Raw genomic sequence first — 20,278 nt, 5'->3', positions numbered from 1 at the left:
TGTTCTGGGTAAAGATACACTTAATAAATAAATAGACCCATCAGTCTCCTCAGATGAAATCAGCAACAACATCACTTGGGCATGTGGCAGATGTTAGACTCAGATATAGTGTCACAACAAGTTGTATAAACAGCCCCCTGCCACGGTCACTGTAACCAACCAAAATAAGTGACTGAGTGGTTGTCCCTAATAGGGCAAAATCTTGAATAAAGATGTTTCAAGCCATGCCACAGTCAGTAAACTCTTGTGAAGCAGTACTCTCTTGAGCATCAAACACCGCTTTACTGCTGATCTGGGTACATAACCTATGTCAAGACATGTCACCTTAGTTTCCCCATCAGAAAAATGGTGATAATGATATGTTCCTTTGTCAAGAACTTTGAAATGTATGGTTTCAAAACCCCAATGAGTGGTCTCGCTGAAGTTAAGTGAGGTTTCAACATTAATAAGCTCTACTCCCAGTAGTAAGTGTTTGCATAAATAGAAGAAGCGAGCCTTGGGGCTTGTCTACATGGCGAGTTAGTCGTAGCAAGTGAGGGTGATAGTCTACAGTGCATTAGCTTGCTGCACAGAAACTCACTCTGTGGACCCTGCTTCAGGCACACTAACAGTTCTGTAGTCCACTTTGAGTTACTCCCATTTCAAAGAGCAGTACATCAAAGTGCACTACAGAGCTTTCAGTATGTGGTAGCAGGGACTGCATGGCAAGCTAGTATGCTGTAGATTCACACCCTGGCTTGCTGCACACTAACTTGTGTGGTCAACTCTCAGTTTTTGGCCTGATCCGGCAAACACGTACAATTGGGTATGCTTGCAGAACTAGATTGGGAGTCAGCTATGGGCTCGATCCTACTCCCATGGAAGTCAACAAACTATGATGTTTTCCAGACTTCCAGTTTAAGTGACGGATTAGGAAGTCATATTGATGTATCACACAACCTGGAAAGGGTTAAGTAGAATTTCCTCATGGTAAATGTTAATTAAAAAATTGCATCAAGTACCCACTAAAATATAAATTTAATATGAAACATATTTAATTAAAGTTGAACTATAATTTATTAATAAATCATTATTATTGCCTGGTTGGAGAGATTAATTTCTATACCAAAGAGACTCTAATTCCTTTTTGTTTCTACATTGGCCTCTCAATATCCACCCCATTTCTTGGAAACATCAAAGATCATTTCAGCTTCATTTTCCCCACTAAATCAACAGCACTGAAATTAATTACACAAACAATTAAGCTTAATGAGCATATGATGCCTGTAAGAGCCTTGGTGAAAACCAACTGTGGAGAAAGGTTGTATTAAAATGTGACATAGAACATAGGAAAATACAGTCTGGGAATCCTTTTGCTAATACTTGCAATGACCCATGAAAACTTATCTTATTCACAAACACTTTGCCTTCTATTTCCTTTTGGTACATTTAATTCTTTTATATGCAGGAGAGCTGGAATGATTCAGACACTTGTTCTCTCCACACTTTGAACTGTGGAAGGTGCTCTGAAATTATTTTATACACTTTCCGTATTCACTCTATGCATTCCCAAGATCATCGAGATCAGTATGAGTCCTCCCATTGATTCCAGTGGGTTTTGGATCAAGACCTTATGTTCTTCTCTGCCTTTCTTCTAAATTCCCAGCTTTTTTCCACAGGGTGAATTATAAGTGAAAGTCAGGGTAAGTCTGAATGAAAGGGGGCAGGGAGAAGAATTACTCTACACATTTGTAGGCGGTTTCCACTTGTACCAAACGAAGCCCTAAATAAATGAACTAACCTGCTGCATCTAACGCTGCACAGTACATCAAAGAATAAATCATGGAACAGAAAGAAGAATGTTGGATGACTGCAGATTCTGGCTACACACAGGACACTTCTTACCCAGGTACGGGGAACTGCGCAACCTGAAAATATACCCTGGGAGGTAAGTAATCTTCAACCACCTTTACTTCATTTGCTAACAAACATGTGAAGGGGGAGCAGAGCTGATCAAGTAGTACCTTGCTCTTGCTTAGGAAAATGCTTCCTTTGAAAGTTAAATGACCAAGATAGTCAAATTGGTTTAAATTTTACCTCTCTGAGACAGGTAAGACCATCGGGCGAAGTCTAGGAAAAAGTAAGAAAACAATTTAACAAAAATAAAATTAAAACCATATACACTATTGTCTTGTTTTTTGTTTTTGTTTTTTTAAGTGAAGCTGGATGGGCCCTTAAAGAGATCCGGGATCTTCTGGTTCTTATTTGGATGTGCCATATCTCAGTCCGTTGCTTCTCTCTCTTATGCAGAAGGGCAGTAAAGGAAGTCAGGGTTCCCTCTCCCCTATATGACAATGAAACACAGGAAGTTGCATGAAGGAAGATGTGCAATGGTCATGCAACCATGCGATCAGTGGCAGAGATCAATGAGGTGGGGATGCAACATGACACCGAAGGAGCAATACGTTCTGATACTGAGCGCTTCTGAGAGCAAATCCTCCCCCTCATGCAATCTTAAAAGTTTGGACAGAAGGGCTCCCTTTTTCCAATGGTGGGAGCCTTGCATCTTCTTCTTCCTCATCCTGGTCAGAATACTTCTTTGACTGTAGAAATGAAAATCGGTTAGTGGAGGAATAACGAAGTCCATGGGGCTGGTGGCCTGTTCAGAGTCACCACACTTGTAGCACAGTAATTTGATGCAATTCTCATGCACCTTGGGAGGAAGTGTTATTAGTAAATTAGGTTTAAACAAAAAGAGTTAGGTTGGCTTTTTTTGTTTGTTTTAGAACTGTATTTAGTTCCACTTTGTCTCACTCTCTTTACCTTAGATTTGGTCTGCAACCATTTATGAAGAGTCACGTAGATCTTTAGAGCATTTCTCAGTATATCAATGTACACAAGTTTCCCGGCCTTCATTCCATGCTGTGAAGCTCCTACCTCTGGGTCAGTTCAGCTTCCATTTGTTTTCTTAGCTTCCATTTAGTTAGTGCCACACAAAAATACCTAAATTGTATGCAGTGCTTTCCTATGTTCCCCTTCATCACATTCTCCAGTTCCGAACACCTGATCTCTTCCTGGCCAATCACTGTGCACCACCAGAAGGATCTCTTGTGGACTAACAGAACACACAAACGAGCACAACTTGCTCAGCTGCTGCTGATAGGTGAATGTGTCACCATCTGAATTATATCTGAGTTAGGTAGGAATTCCCTTGCCAGTTTGAGGCCAAAGATCAAATGGGCCATAGACACCAAACCACACAAGCTCATCCCTATGGGAGCAGCCCTGCAGGTAAGCTGTATGGGCAAGGAAGTGTGTGTGAAGGAAGCCGGTGCTGCTACGGCATATCTGTGCCTGCCCTTACTGTTCTCATAGCTCCATTGATGAACTTACACGAGCTGAAGATCTGCCCCCTAAAATCCTTAGGCCAGGCTGAATTTCATGGAGTAACATTGAATTCTTGTAAAAAACACAAGCAGACATCCCCTCCCTTTCAAAAGGACAAATGGAATTATAAGGACCCACGACAAGGCAAAGGTGAGCTTACATTTTTATTCATGTTGCCCAAATATATTATTCAGTTGTTGAACCGTTACAGGAAAGGGGCTGAGAGCTAGGCAATCATCACAAGCTTTCCTATTTCACTCTCCCCTGAGCCCAGCTTGATGGATGGGGTTTCAGCTAGTTCTAGACTGGGGTGCAGACAACATGATTAGATGACAAAGCCTTTAGAATTATAGTTGTGATTGCATATTTAATGCTTGCAGGGATGGAAATAATTTAGTATCTGGCCCTAGACCTAATTGATTCATTTAAACACAAATTATTATTTTTAATACTTTTACATATTTTTCTGCAATTGTATAATAGCTTTCTCTTCAGAAAAAACTGCCAAAGTCCAGCTCATTCTCAATTATTCTCTGTGCTATACCCCTCAAGAAATAAAGTGAGGGCTACTGAACAAACCAACCACACACCAAGATGAAAAATGAATCTGATGCTAACTGAGTCTGTAACGTCACATGCTCCCTCCTCCTCCCCCCCCATATATATTTCATTGTGTAGCATACATAGGCACTGAATCAAGTTCTGGGGATAGATGTAAAAACACATACAGTTTTGAAAAGGACCTTCAGAGAAATAGCAGAGGTGCAGACAATGTCCATGAAAGTTTTCATAAGAACGTGAAAAGAAAGCAGTGGTGTAAAGTAACAACCCTAAAACCCAGAGACAAAGACAATACATCACCCAACAAGGAGAAGGTTCCTCAGAAGCCCAAATGCAAATAGCTGAATGTGAAATATCAGAATCCATTTCTTATCCCTTGGGACACACCCAACTGAGTTACATGAATGCTTCTACCAGCCACGAATGAACCCACAATAGAGAGGCTCCAGCCAATTCCCTCAATTCCCTTGTCTTGCACCCCGGAACTGTACCATCTTGCACTGGTCAGAAGCCTGGCCAGTGTAAGCTCATTACCTAGTTCACCACTTCTTCATAGGAAAGTAGATATGCACAAGCATTTGTACCCTGAACTGAGATTTGCTAAGCACTTTAGACAAACTCACTGGTAAGGATAAAACATTAAAATAAGTTTATTAACTATAGAAAGATCAGTTTTAAGTGATTATAAGTGATAGGCATAAAGGCCAGAATAGTTACCTTAAGAAAATAAAAAGTGAACATTCATTCTAAAGCCTAAACTTTTAGTCTAAGCAAGAGTTGAATCAAACAGCTTTTCTCACCCTGACAGATGATACAAGCAGGTAGGTTACAGTTCCTCAATACACAGGCTGGGACTACCTTTCAGCCTGGGACCAAAGTTCCGCAGTTCAAAGTCTTTGTCCTCCAGATGTTGTTCCCAGTGTTGAGTTGGGGGGAGAGGGGAGAGGCCAAGTTATGATGTCATTATCTCTCTTTTTATGCCTTCTTCCACCTTACTAGAAAGATCCTTGCTGTGAATTCCCAATCCTGAACTTCCATTCTGCAACACCACCTGTGAGCTACAGCAGTTCATCCTAACAGTAACAAGGTGCCACTGAAAGACTAGCTAATACATGTGCTTACTTCGTCTCCTGTGGAGAATGCCTCTATGCATCTCCTGAATAACTGCAAAGATTTTCAGTTTATCTTTGCTCATTTTGTATAACAGCACTTTGGAGATCCAAACACATGGAACCCCCATACAAAAGCCTCCAGGGCACAGCTGTACTGTGGAAGTTACAGCAAAACATAAAATATCAGATAACTTCATTACTTGTGATACAGTAGTTTTCAAAGATAGTTGGGAACCATGCTATGTGATGCATTTTGCTGCTTCTCTGAGCAGGAATAATACATGCATACATACACCATTTGCCTACCAGCGCTAGCTGATTTTCTGGGGATGCACACTAGCTGATTTAGTGGGGACTGGACAAACCCTCGGTTAGCAACCCACCTTTCCTATATGCTATGGACAGTTCCTGCCCTGTTGCTTGCACAAGTGATTAAAGGGCACCTACATACTCTGTTGAACAAAATAAGGCAGGATTTTAACTTGATTAATTTACATCTAGTGAGGGGACACAACTGACTGGAGATATGCAATTATATGAGGGTCTCACCTTACTTTTGGCAATTACAATCTCTAAGCCACTGCCCCATCCCATCCTGCACTAGAAACATATCTGTGGGTGAACAATTCTTTTCAAGTGCTCCCGCCTTTCCAGTCCTATTTAGTTTTGAAGTATCTTGAGAATGGGGTAGAATGAAAATGTTCCATTTCTCAGTGTTTCCCTGTATTATTTAAATACGTTTGACTTTGCCTGCAGAGTCACAACAGTATCAGTTTACACTATTAATGATAATAGAAGCCCTAAACTCTTTTGATTGTGTCCCTGTCTTTTAAACAGGGACAGCACACTTTGTATATTGAAAAAAAATGATGCAATGCCATTTGGCACCACACCAGTCTCAGTAAAAATGAAATAAAAATGAACAACATTTACATCGCAGCTCTCTACACAGTTGAATAATTTTTGCATGGTTTATTAAGCTAATGTATTTCCTACAATATCCGTATTTCACAGACCACAGAATCTAGCAGCACCTTTAGTTTCAGTCTGTTAAAGTGAAAAGCTGAATATGTTCTGCATCACATCTTCAATTCAATTTTATGCATCTCTCTGCACCGAAGGTAGCTCAGATTGACACAGGGTAGCGTTAAGAAAATAATTCAACATTGTGCTTTTTACCTAGATCTTAAAGGATAATTTCCCCAAGTTTATATTGTTTTAGCTTGGTACAAGTTTATACCTTAGGGCGCCATATTGAGTCCCTAGCAAAAATAAAAATCTGTGTAATAATATAAAGCTCTTAAGCACTGCCATCTCCAAGACAATGTTCTTATTAGGATGTAGATTGGTGTAAGTAGAAACCTTTTCACAGCTAGGGTACTTGCTGGCTCTGGGAGGCTGCAATTTGTCTCTAATTTACCAAGTCCAGCCCAGCTAGGTAATGCCTGTAAGCCAACTATTAGTGAGTGATGTGCAATGGGGTCTGACTTTCAAGAACACCACTTCACATGTTATTTCTACCTGATAGAAACCACTAAGTCTCAGTGATCTGATGAAGTAATGGGTGAAAAACAAGAGAATCTAACAGTTCTTTTTTATGAGAGTTATGGTATCCACAAGTTAATAGAACATTAGGTCTGATTTAACATTCCCACCAGTTTCAGATTGGTGTAGCCCCAGTGACTCCAGTAGATTTATATCATAATCAAACCTACTGGGCCTGGTTCTGGAATCACTGGCCCCTTTACAGTGGCTCAGCCATCCAAAAGAGGCCACAGAGCTAGCGTGGTACTGGGAACTCTCCCAGTGCAAGAACAGCGTAACAGCAGCCCTGCATAACCCACAGTCTATGGACATGCTGAGAAAGTGGTCAAGGAGGAGGAGGTACTGTTGGGGGAAGCTGCCAAAGTGCTTTATGCTTCCAACTATTTTGTGCTGTGGATTAGTCCGTTGATGGCCATGCCAAACTGCTGTAAATTATAGCAGTCTCTGCAGTTGCTCTAACTTCATTCTAGTAGTTGCCATGACCTTGGGCATAACTGTTGGTATGACTGAGTAGTAAGACCTCCTTCAGAAAGGTAGGTAATAGAGTAACAAACACAAAAATGTACGAAAATACTTATTAATATTTATCTTATGGGACTTAATTGTCATGGTCATTCAGAAACATTACTAATAGTTTTGCAGATACAGTGTCTTTCAGTGGGTTTCCTGGCTAAGACAAACTCAAGGGAAGTTCCGATCCCTGGGCGCTTCATGTATTGCAACCCAGCAAAACTGACCATTGTAGGAAAATTTCTGCATATGTAGTCTGGATCCTTTCTTGATTACAGCAATGGGGTGTAAAAATTATCCCCAACAAGTGACTCTGGGGATCTGTTTATCATTGCAAGCCATCTTTTGAACCAAAGGGTTTGATTATTTGTTCATCTACCCACCCATGGTTTACTTTTTGAAATATCCCCCATGGCTTAGAAAGACAATTAGGCAAATGAAGCAAAGACTAAATGAACATCAAAGAGCAATAAAAAAAGAAGGCAGTTAAAATATCCTGCTGTTGATCCCCATTTTTACGCAGCAGGACAGTCAATCTCTGCTCTTAGATATTGAAGCACAAAGTATATTTGATTACTAAAATTTTGTAATTTAGACCATGAAAGGGAAAGAGAATAAAATAAAGACACTGAATTCTAGTGGGTTAAATGGAGAGCTTCAAACTGTCTCAAAATGAAGAGACTGTCTAGAGCCTAGGAAGACTTCAAATTAATTGTCTGATGGCTAATATTTTTGGTGAGGATTCTTGTGTGGATTTACTAATGTTCTGAGATGGTTCTTTCTTCTCTCAGATATTGATGGGCTAACCTATGTCTCTCCTCCAAATGTTAATCAATCACTAAGCTGGATGCTCTACAGAGATCAACAGAAAGGTCCATATGGGACTCTGAAGAACACACTCCATTTTGGGCTAGATCCAACACCCGATGCTCATTAGGTGTTCCATTTCAGTAAGCAATGTGAGAGTGGGTCCATAATAAGCATTAGTTTCTCCAACTTTTGCCTCAGCTGCAGACTTTATGAGTGTTGTTCTTTCTACAGGCTACAGGACCCTCTAACATGTGAGAAAGAGCAGCATCCTTACAGAACCATCATGGAGTAAATACCACACACAGCCCCTTATTGCCCATCCTCAAATCATTCAAAGGGCATCTGATCAGAGGTTTTGTGCTTCCATACCAACTCCATGAGCCCCATTCCCTGGAAGAGTAGCCTCAGCAGCCTTAAACTTCCTTTTAAAGGTGGCTCTGTGGAAAAGCAATATACAGATCCTGGGCGCACATTTGCCAAAGCCACTAGGGATTTTGGGTCTCCAAACTTGCAATACCTTAAAGGGGGCCTGATCTTTAGAGGGTAGGTGGCTCAGTGCTTTCTAAAAATCAGAGCCCTTTAAAGTCTTCTCAAGTTGGGCACCCAAATTCATTAGTTTGAAAATCTTGCTCTCAAGCTCGATAATTTCTACAGGGTTGGTGTGAGGGATGGTGTACCCAGTCCCAGGATGTGGGTGAAGAAACAGAGACACATTTCATCCATTCAGGAGTGCCCACTTTACATTATCTGATGGGTATTCAGTTTATTAATCCAGCTAGGCCATAACAACTTTTTCTATACTATTGTGAAGGTGTTATCTTCCCATTGGCTACATTTCTGTCCAGACCATACTGATGTTCACCAGCCTGAACAGTGACATCCTCCAAGTTCAGAACATGACTTACGGAGCTGAGAATCCTTTTGTTCCAGACAGACTGCTGAGAATGACAGGGAGGAGATGGGATAAGGAGTGGTTTCATATAGTCTCTGTCAAGCCAGTCTCAGCAGGGCATGCCTATATTATCTTTATCCCAGTACAGGCTGTATGCCATTGTGATTAGGTACTGATATAGCTTCAGAGTGGAATTCAAAATACTCTCTTTTTTGAATGGGGAGACATTTTCACAAAGGAAATTCTAGATCTTTTGACCTACCTCTAATAAAATTCTGCAGCATGTTATTTATCTTTGAAATACAATACTTGGGAATGTATATTAGAATTGAATTGAAGATGAATATTAACCCAAAAATAACCTTGATGTATTCATTCATCTTTATCAACATTAGCTTTCTTGGTAAAATCAATGTACAATTGCTATATCATTTCCCCCTAAAATATTATGCATCAGTGTGCCTTTTTATTAACAGTGTTAAGTTTTAAATAAACCTCTTGTGTTATTTTATCTGAAGTGCAGTTTTAACTAATCAAATTATTTATGTGACTTGAAGTCTTTTTCTGGGTAGTCAATGGATATTTGGCAATTTTAATCACGTTTGGTGGTGTTAATGTTTTATAGCTTGATTTTAGGAGTTCTGTGTGTACTATGATGAATATTTGCTATATATTTTTCAAACTAAAGCGGGTTCTTTTTTAAGTAATTCTCTCTCTCCCCCCAATAAAAAAATAAAATAAAAGAACTGTCTTCATTTTATACTGCCTGTAGAATATACTGTCCTTCACTAAGAGTTTTGCAGAACCTCACAGGAAACACAAAATATTTTATGTAAATCAGCTCTTTAGATGTGAAAAAGCATCTCTGGAATACACAAAGGGGAATTCATCTAGCAGGACATGAACCACAGATCTCGAAATCCAAGAAAAGGCAGGCTACCCCTTGCACAATAACAGAATACCCTGCAGGGGCCACGTTTGATAGCACTGATAGCTTCTTCCATGCCTCTAGTCACCACAGCAATATTATCCTAGGGCCATGTCTATGCTATCGTGGCATAGTCATGGCATCGCAGATGTGCTGCTGTGGTACAGTAGCGTAGATGCGTCCTACACTGACAGAAGGGTTTTTTTCTTTTTATATAGTTAATCCATCTCTCTGAGAGGCGGATTCCAGGTCAACAAAAGAGTTATTCTCTCAACCTAGCCAAGTCGACATTGTATGTTAGGTTGATCTAACTACAGTGATCAGTGCACAAAATTTTTCACAGCCTTGAGTGACATAACTAGGATAATGTAATTTTTAAGTGTAGATCAGGTGTGACCCTAGGCATTCCTGTATTCACACCTTATGCACTACTGCAATGACTTCTTTGTACAAAATATGGCTTGTGAGGTATTTGAAAACTAATAGTCAATAATATCATTGTAAAATATATATAACAATGCTACACGTGAAATTATGGATACTCACTAATATTATGCTTTAAAGTCTGTGACTAAAAGATGTTTAAGCCAGGCATGTCAAGGGGAGTTGATAAACAGATTTTCTCCAAACAAAGGAAAGAGGCGGACACTTCAAACCAGGTGTGTCCAAATTCAATGTGCTATTCATTTGTATCACAGATTGCAGCAGACGGAGATAACTGGCATAGTAACAACCACTAGAGGGTAAAGAACTAGTAGGGAGCCTTATCTTCCAGACCTCCTGGCTCTTTTACTCAGCATGAACTAATGAACTTTCTCTGGGGGAAACCTTCAGAACAATCCATTTGAAAGGTTCACTGGACTATAAAAGAGAGGGGCAAAAAAACCCAAATCATCTTTCACCCAAGAAGACAAAGAAACCAAGCACTTTGGACTTTGTGGGAGATCCTGACCAAGGGTGTGACCAGCCATCTTGCTGGAAGGAGGTGGGTAAGAATATAACATTTATTTCCAGATGTTTATTTTCCAAACTAAAGCTGCTGCTTTTTAAGTAACCCCTCCCCACAAAGAACTGGCCTTCATTTTGTAGTTTTGTTAAGTCAGTCTCTAGAAATCCTTTTCACTTTTATTTGCTTGTAACCATTTCTGACTTTATCCTTTATACTTCAACTTACTTAAAACCCCTCTCTTGTTAATAAACTTGTTATTCTTTTAATCTAAACCAACTTGTGCTGTGCTTGCTCCAGTTAAAGAAACAAACTGCTGGTATTTGTCTCTTGAAAGGAACCATGGACCTTATTACTTCTCTAAATGTTTCAGGAGAGGGCTGCACATTTCAGGGCAGATGGTTTTGGGGAAATTCAGGCCTGGGTTGTGTGTTGGGGTCACTTGACTAGTAGTAACTCCAAGGCTGGTGAAGACCAGAATGTGGTTGTCCTGTAACAAACAGACTACTGGAGTCAAAGTTGTTGAACCGAAGTTGCTTAACACACAGACATTCAGTGCATGATTGTATGATGGCTGGGAGCATCCAGACAGGCAACTACAGCAGGAGAGCATTTTAGGGCACTTGGGGTTACAGGACAAGCCATGACACTACCTCTTACTGGTCTGGGTTGCACCCCAAAAACATAACACCAGACCTGACTGATTTCTCAAAGTAACATTAAGTCTAAACAGAGCTATTTCAAGATATCCCAAGTCTGGTGGAGTCCCTTTCAACACAGCTGTGAATGAACGATCTCCGCAGCACTTCAACAGATCAGGAACTCATCAAAGGACATTTTGTAAATCTACATTCGTTTAATGAAAATAATAATGCTTACACACTTTGAGATGCATCAGAGCTTCACCAGCCTTATCAGACCTCATATGTACATTCAGAGCTGTCCCATAGAAATCCCCTACAGCTTTGCTGGCACTCACACAACCAGTGCAAATAAATCTTTCCTCATTCCAAATGGGTAATTCTGTACCTTAGTTACCACTTTGTAGGACAAAGCACCATCCATTACAGCAAGGGTTCCCGTGATATGCATTTTTTCAAAACCTAAATTGGAATGTAGAAATCAATTCAGTGCTTAAAACACATGATAGTTTCTCCTAATCAGCTCTTGGATTGCTGTTTGCAGTACATTTAGGAATTGATCTAATAATACTAATGAATGAGGTGGGAATCAGATGACTAATTAATAGTGCTGAAGCCAAGTATGGATTTGATTAAACTAAAATAACCATGGTGACCCAGTTTGAAGAGCTGCAGTAGATTCTTTTTTCACATTTCAGAATCCATTGCTTAGGAGTCATAGTACACTGGCTGCGATTGTTCTTTGAAAGAAATCTCTTTTGAATCTAATATTAGCATAACACAAACTTTTGATCAGACTTACTTAGGTTATTTGGAGATATACCACCCTCTATTTCCATGTAAATGTAGTAGGAATACTTACATGTATCCATTCACTTATCTAGACATTTCCAGTGTGCCCAGCAGTCTGGTATCGACTCCTGGGGGAATTCTGCACCACTGCACAACTCAGAATTTTGCAGAAATTAATGTTATATGCACAGAATTTCCTTCCCCCCCCCCCCCCCCAGAAATGGGGTGTAGAGACGTTGATCTCCACTAGGGGCCGCTGGACTCGACAGATCCCAGCTCGCAAGTAGAAGACACTGCGGGGGGAAGCTGAGGGAGCTGGAGGGTTCCCAGAAGCTGCAGTTCCCAGTACGCCCTGAGGGAAGGAGGTGGTGGTGCCCAGGAAACTCCATGCAAGCCCGGGACCCAGCATCAGGTTGTTTCTCCCTCTGGATCCTTGGACTGTAGGAGGGTTGGAGTGTGAGTGTCTGGGCTGGGGGTGGGGGACAGAGGAGGGTCTGCAGCTGGGTTCTAGGGTTAGGAGGGGGTGTGTCTGCCCCCCCCCCCAGCTGGGCTTTAGGGGGGTGAGGGCAGAAACAGGAACTCGTTTGTCCTAGGGCTTTCTTTAACTCTCTGCTCCTGAGGGAATTTTTGTGTGTGCCTGTATTGTTACAGAAATACTGGCTGACAGGTTTTCTGAATTAAAAAAAAATAAATATTTGAAACTGGCATGATTTTATAGTGTTATTTTGACAAAATTTGCAGAATTTTGCAGAATTTTAAAATATTGTGTGCAGAATTTTAATTTTTTGGTGCAGAATTCCCCTCGGCATATATGACAAATGATGTTCAGACCTGTGTCCTCCCCATCTGAAAACATGTAACATTTACTGAGATGGTGCTTACAGGATGTGGTTAGTTTTCATCATTTACATGAGGTCTAAGTGCACACAGCAAGCCTGGTCAAGGCACAAACAATGCTGGTCCCTGCAGAGGTACAAATGCCCTACGACATGCATTGTAGTTGACAATTACTGTAGGAGCCTATTTTTTTCTGCACTTCTCAGTGTCTGGGCAGGAGATATAGCAAAAAGTAATACTGAGAAATAGCTCGATTCTGTTTCACACATTATAGCTAACAGCTGCACACTCCTGGCCCCAGTATAGCTTGCAAGCCTCTTCCACTCCTGCCATGCTTCTGGTGAATAAATTAAGAGTGCATCTCGATGGCCTGCCCATTGCCTTTTTGAATGACCATTATCTACCTCAGGGATTCTCAAACTTCATTGCGCCGTGACCTCCTTCTGACAAAAAAAATTACTACAAGACCCCAGGACAGGGGACTGAAGCCTAAGCTCACCCAAGCCCTGACACCCCGAGCCGGTGGGCCAAAGCCAAAGCTTGATCCCTGCCGCCCTGGGTGGGGGGACCAAAGCCAAACCCCAAGGGCTTCAGCCCTGGGGGAGAGGAGGCTGTAACCTGAGCCCTGCCACCCCGGCTAAGTCTTTGGCTTCAACCCTGGGCCCCAGCAAGTCCCACTTTGGGGTCCTGACCCACAGTTTGAGAACCGCTGCTCTATCTCCTATTCACCCAACTCAGTGTACTGTCATCAACAGTGACGATGGTCTAAAGAGGATGTAGAAGGTATTACTATCCAGATTGCCCTCCATAATCCCCCCTTTTACACTTCTGACACCACAATAGGACCTCCAGGGCACAAAAAAAACTGCAGAACCAAACCTGGATCATAGCTCCAACCACTCCACCTTCCTCCAGAAGCATAAAAGCATTTACAGCAAACTGAAAGGCAAATGCACCAAGCATGCTCTGCACATGCAGACCACTTAACATTGCTGAGGTTCCCCCAAGAATGAGAATGAGTTTCGGGGAGGTAAGGTCACATATACTACTAAAGAAAGCTATTATGACCTGTCTGGGGTATGAACAATAAGTCACTGTTTTCCCCCCCTCTGCTCCCACAGATACAGCACCTTCAATAGCTAGACCAACAAAGACAGGGCTTCTGTGTACTGCTGACAAGCTCGCTAACCTGAGGAGGAGCAAAAGGAAGACTCGGGACAAGATGTTTGCAGAAGTCATGGCAGATAATAGAGGAAAAGCAAGTTGGCTGAGAAGTGAAGGCTATACATGAGCATCCAGATGAAGAAAGAAATAGAGCTGTCCAGGAGATCATGGCAGATCAAAGACAGAGCCCAGGGAAAGCGTGGCTTTGGCCAAGGACAGCACAATCATGGTGAAGAAGAGCATGGAAAAAGACAGAGATGCAGAGGCAATGCATGGATGCTACCCTGAACTAGAATGTCCTCCCACAAAACATGCCCCTGCGAGGCCAGCAGTCCCTGCAGGCCCATAATTTGAGACCCAGACATGTTCTACAGCCTTGGACAATGCTGCCTAATGGGACCAGCAGGAACCCCTAGCTTCTGCATCCAGCAGCACTGCTCCCAGAGGCTCCCATTTACCACTCAGATCCAACCTCTGGACGCTTTCATTTGGGAGTCAGCTCTTTGGAGCCCAGCAATGCCCCTAAGAATTTTGAACCAAGGCACTCAACCCCAGAACCTATGTGGACAAGAAGAGATTGAGCCAAGACGTATACTTGCCTTTAACTTTATGCATGCTCTCCAAATTGTTATATTTGAAATGTTCTTACCGTTGCACTTTGAGTTTTGCTTGCACTGTTGCCGTAATTAAAGGTTTGTGTAAAGTTCATTACTTAAGAAGAGTGGTTAGTTAAATGTATTTCCAATTACATAGAATTTATTATCTATTAGTTTCATTTAAACTCTGTTATTGGGTATTCTTCTTTCATAACAAAGCCATTACAATATATCCATTATGAGTCATCTTTGTATTTAACACAGAAAATCTTTTAAATAAAGCTACAATAATTCATAGGGTTTACCAAAGCACATAGGGAATGTTAAACTTCAGCCACCCACACTCAATGTCCCAGTGCTGGCAACGTCTCCATCCCAGCCCCCCATCATCCTGATGGGCTAACATGCTCAAGCATGTGACTCAAAACACAAACAGCAGGCATCCTTGACAACATTCTCAAGGGTGTTTGTGTTCTCTCTAGGATGCCTTGCTAGCTGCTTGAACCTTTGATCAAGTCTCTGCACCTCAGTTAGGCTTTCCCCCCTTGCTCTCACAAATACAGCACAAAACACAACGTGCAGTTATAATGGTTAGGAACACTTTCTGCAGCTTCAAACCTATTCCATAAACAGTATCACCTGCCTTTCAAATGGCCAAATGCACACTGGACTACTGTTGTGCAACTACTCAGGCAACAGTTAAAATGTTCCTTCTGTGCATGTGGCCTGTATATGGTTTCATTAGTTACAGCATTGGGGATAAGCCAGGTCCCCCAGAATAACTGGACCAACCTCCACACTATTAATGTCCACCGTGCTCCGGGGGGCAAAAAGTCCTGTCTTCATTAATTTAAATATTACCAAATTCTGAAAGTCCCTAGCCTCATGGACTCTCCTGACCACCCTGGATTCAGGTCTGTAAACCTGCCGCATTGGTCCACCAGTCCTTGGAGCACCATGTAGAAATAAATTCTGCACCCTGTTGGTGTGTGTGTGTGAAAATGATGGCACATGTTCCATCAATTGCCCCATTAGATTCTGGGAAACTCATGCATGTAAAGCCATCAATAATCTCCTGAGCATTACCCAGCTTCACGGTCTGGTTACATAGCACCTTATCAATGCCCTGATAGGCCTGCATGAAAATGGCCCCAAGAAGTTGATCACCCCATGCCAAATTGTTTGGCTGCAGACTGGTAACATTCTGGGGTGACCAGCTTCCAGATGACAATGACGACCCATTGCTCCATGAGTATGGAGCACTGCAAATTGGTATGCTGTTTCTCAAGCTCTGGGATACCTCCAGAGAATGCTACATCAGTTCTGCATACATCACAAGAAAGGTAGCCCTTCCTATCCTGAAGTTCTCTGAATGCTGCTAGTCATCCCAGCTCTGCCCCACCACAGTCCATACTGGTTTCCCAGGTGCAGAAATGGCAGTGAATGCTTTGTAGCTAATCCAGGAACTCGTCCTCTTGTTCCAACACATCAGTGTCCTCTTGTTCTTCTGCCTCATCCTGCTGTCACCTCTGCAGAGTATCCTCCTGTTGCTGCCATAGAATAATCTCCTGTTCCCACATCATCTTGTCAGTGGTGTGATGGGCAAGGTCCACTGCAGAGTCTATCTAGCTCTGAGTGCTGTAGTATAGGCCAAGCAGCCTGTGCATGATTGCTCTTGTAACCATAGTGGCCTGGAGAATGGTATGAGCCAGCACAGAAAAGAAATATAGGGTGGAGACAGTAGAAACGTATTTTTAAAAAAACTGAACCTGCTTGGCTTCCCACAATTCACAGTGAAAACAATCCCAGGATGCATGCTTCTCAGTAGCTAAGCAAAAGACCATGGGACACTCCCCAGGATGCTATATATTCAGTTTGCAACAAACAGCTGCCACGTGTTTACACAATGCAAATTGAAAATGGAACAGGTGTTGTGTACATACTGTTGGTGCCACTCATGTACGATGAGTTACCTGATGCATATCAAAAAGCTTCTGCTTACCCTGTGTGTAGACACACCCTGTATCACTGTTTAGCTGGACTGCTTACCAACTGAAATAACATAACACACATTGCTAGCAATTGCCACCAAAGTGACCTTGTTCCAGACTATTGATGTGGGTTTGTTCTGCTCATCAGAAGATTGATTCAGGAGCAAGTTCTTCTGCTAACATATTGATTTAAGGTGAAAAAGGTAAGCGAGTGCATGGAACCACTTCAGTATTTCTATGCAAGTGCCAATGTAGTGTAGTTACAGGAGTTGGGCTTTATAAGTCAATAAATGTGTTAATAAATATCTTTCCCTATGGAGTAAAAACAGGAGAGTAAAAGTGAAGATGGTAGAACACAGTTAGACTGATGGATGGGGTTTGATATACCCGCACCATAACAGGGCCTGCTCCTGCAAAGTGCTTGGCACCTCACTGGAGTTGTGGTGCCCCCCACCCAAATTCTGACTGGCTGCAGGATTGGGCAGGACAGTCTTCTATACACTATTCACTGTAATAATAAACATAAGCTCCTTTGGGTGGAGGCCTGCATATAAAGCAAGTTGCATCCCTATGTGCTTTATAAATAAAGTGATAGGAATAATGTAAGTCACTAAAGTGAGGACACACAAGGTTTGTGCTGGTTGGAAAGAAATTAACATCTGAAACTTGACATGATTCTCATAAGCAGGCTAGTTTGGGAGATGCATAGATATCATTTGTGTAATCCTCATTGAGTTTACCAGGGTTCCTGGGTTTGTGTGCGCTTGTAACGCAGGGAAAGTCTGTTAGGAAACCAAGAGGGAGAAAGGAGAGACACTGGTTCTATGAATGGGCATTGCTGCAGCTCTGCGGAGTGATAGGAGGCATTCCTGGATGGCCACTAGCATATCAGTTCAAAGGAGGAGCAGTGTCTGAGAGAAGGGGAAAAGTTCAAATGATTGACAAGAAAAAGCCCAGGAACATAGAGCTAGCCTGACCAATAAGGAAGGTCCTCAGTGAGATGCCCATGCCCAGGAGCACTGTGAGAGGAGAAAAATGGAGAACTGGCCTTTGGGCATCTGGAAGCAATATCCCCAAACTTTGTTGTTTCCTGTTCAAGGTGACTCCCAGTTTATACAGTTGGGTTGGGAAAACTCCCCATCCCATCAGGCTAGTCTAGTCCTTCAGCTCCCTAGGTAAATTAGTCACCACATGGCAAGTACTGCTCTGGCTGCTAGTTCAGGGCTGCCCACCGGCTGTGACTGTATCAGAGCTCCAGGGCCGGAGATTAGGAGTTAGGATTTTTAGTATACATTATTATAATCTGCACCCAATCCCTGCATCCCTTTATGGGGAGGGGCTGTCTCGGGAGCAGAAACAGCCTGACTCCTGTATGAAGAAGACACCTGCCAACTGAGACTGTCAGCCCCTCTGCAACAGCTGAGGACTCAAGATTCAGCTCTGAACTGGAGGATCATTCACAGAGTTGTGAACGCACCATATTTTAGATAGACTGTCAGGGAAATTGTTTGGGACACCCCCTCCTCCCTGAACTGTATCCTCAAGCCATGGGGATTTCATCGTCTACTGTCTATTAAATTTATGGAGTGACTTCCCATCTTAGACGCACTGAGAGTCCTTTGGGCTGCACTGAACCCAGTCAGCCAAGTTGCTTATTGCTGCTACAAAAGATATTGTCATCACAGGTCATCAAGGGCACCTATGAAGTACTGGTATCAACAGGACACTAAATTTTAGTCTTGTTATATCAGGTCACGTGAGTGAGGAAATTCATGGGTATTATCAGAACAGGGAGGGCACCAGTGACTCTTTACCCTATTATGTTACATTTACTTCCTTTTTAATACAATTACTCTTGTGAATATATTGTGTATATTTGCATTATTCCCTGGGAGTCTTCAATTATCTGCCAAGAAACTCAGGGTCACCCCGTGCTTAGAATTTTCCTTCCAAGCTTCCCTGGTGATCTTCCCAGGAAGAGGTAAGAGGCGGGTGGAGGTACTGCCAAGTAAATACATCTGGGAAGAGAAGAAGGAAGTTACACCCTGCTGTGCTGGAATCCCAAGGAACCCAGGCCCATCCATCCAAACCCATAAGGAAACTGGCATTAAAGGAGGTAAGTGGGTGGACAGGGGTGTTACATTTATATTACAGTAGTACTTACAGGCCCTTATATGGAGATCAGGGCCTCACGGTGCTGCATGCTTAAAAATACACAAATACATAATAAGGGACAATCCTACAATGTCTACAATGTCTACTCTGCAATGAATAACCCATGGCACTGAGTCTCAGAGCCCTGGTTAGATGACTGAGGCTTGCAGGCTTGGACTGCAGGGCTCTAAACTAGCAGTGTAGACATTTGGGCTCAGGCTGGAGCCTGGGCTTTGAGACTCTCCCCTCTCATGGGGCCTTGGTGCCCAGACTCCACCCTGAGCCTGAACATCTACACTGCTGTTTTATAGTCAGTCTAAGCCAACTGACCTGGGCCAGCTGCGGGTTTTATTGCAGTGTCAAGATGCCCATGGACGCACAGGGAACCTGTAGCAGAGCTAGGAACTGAATCCAGGTGTCCTGGATCCTGATCCAGAGCTTTAAGCACATTACCATCCTGCTGCTAGGATAAATCTTAGACTGGGATTCACTACCTTAAAGAACAGTTTCTAAAGGGCTTGTCTTCACTACGGGGGTAAGCTGATCTAAGTTACACTACTCCAGCTATGTGAATAAAGTAGCTGGAGTAGACGTAGCTTAGGTCGACTTATCCCGGTGTCTTCATGGCACTGGGTCAACGGGAGATGCTCTCAGGTCAACTTCCCTTACTCTTCTTGGGGCAGGTCCACACTATGGGGATAAGTCGACCTAAGTTACGCAACTCCAGCAACTTCATTACGTGAATAATGAAGCTGGAGTTGACATACCTTTAGGTCGACTTATTGCTGCGTCTTCACCAGGCTGGGTCAAAGGGAGAAACTCTTTCATTGACTTACCTTATGCTTCTCATTCCGGTGGAGTACCAGAGTCTATGGGAGGGTGATCGGCAGTTGATTTAAAGGGTCTTCACTGGACCCACTAAATCGACCCCCCAGGGATCTGTCACCACACGTTGATCGCCAGGTAAGTGGAGACAACCCCTTGGAGAGCTAGAGTCCCAGTGTCAACCGGAGTGCGCTCTGCCATCGATTTAGCAGGTCTTCACTAGAGGCAGACGCTTTCTTAATGTAGAAAAAAATAAAAAATGAAATAAGGAGGCCAATATCTCCACTGAGCCTGCACTTGTTGCTGAATAAACAGCTGGCCTTTGAAGGGACCTTCTTCTAGAGGCGCTTTCAAGTAACTGATGCAGGGTTAAGCTCAGACCATGAGTAAAATAAAACAACCACCACCTCCTGCAATTCCAATTTTAAAACAGCACCAAAAAGTAAGGCAAGGAAGAATATGTCAAGCTACAAAACTGCTCGCTTTTGAGAACTAAGCCTTCACAATGCACTTATTAAATGAAACCCTCGCAGAAGCACTCTGAATTATAAATGAAATAATTCAACTTTAATTGTTTTTTTCCCTCTCTTGGAAAGGTTATTCATCAA

The 20,278-nt window shown here is 42.4% G+C and overlaps 1 protein-coding gene across 9 annotated transcripts in view; it reads right to left on the bottom strand.

The window, feature by feature from the left end:
- KCNIP1 (potassium voltage-gated channel interacting protein 1) overlaps nt 1–20,278 on the bottom strand; it is a 780,527-nt gene that overhangs the window by 52,544 nt on the left and 707,705 nt on the right. The window contains exon 2 of one of the 9 annotated variants that reach the window (XM_074960691.1): nt 2,077–2,109. The exons of the other annotated variants lie outside the window; for them this stretch is intronic. Coding sequence (XP_074816792.1) covers nt 2,077–2,109 — 33 coding nt within the window. The remainder of the gene's footprint in view (nt 1–2,076; nt 2,110–20,278) is intronic. 9 annotated transcript variants of the gene reach the window in all.

Source organism: Natator depressus, chromosome 8 (genome assembly GCF_965152275.1).
Source record: "Natator depressus isolate rNatDep1 chromosome 8, rNatDep2.hap1, whole genome shotgun sequence".
In the NCBI taxonomy this organism is placed as follows: Eukaryota; Metazoa; Chordata; order Testudines; family Cheloniidae; genus Natator; species Natator depressus.
Note: the sequence above shows the minus strand (reverse complement) of the source record. Positions and strands in the feature narration are given on the sequence as shown.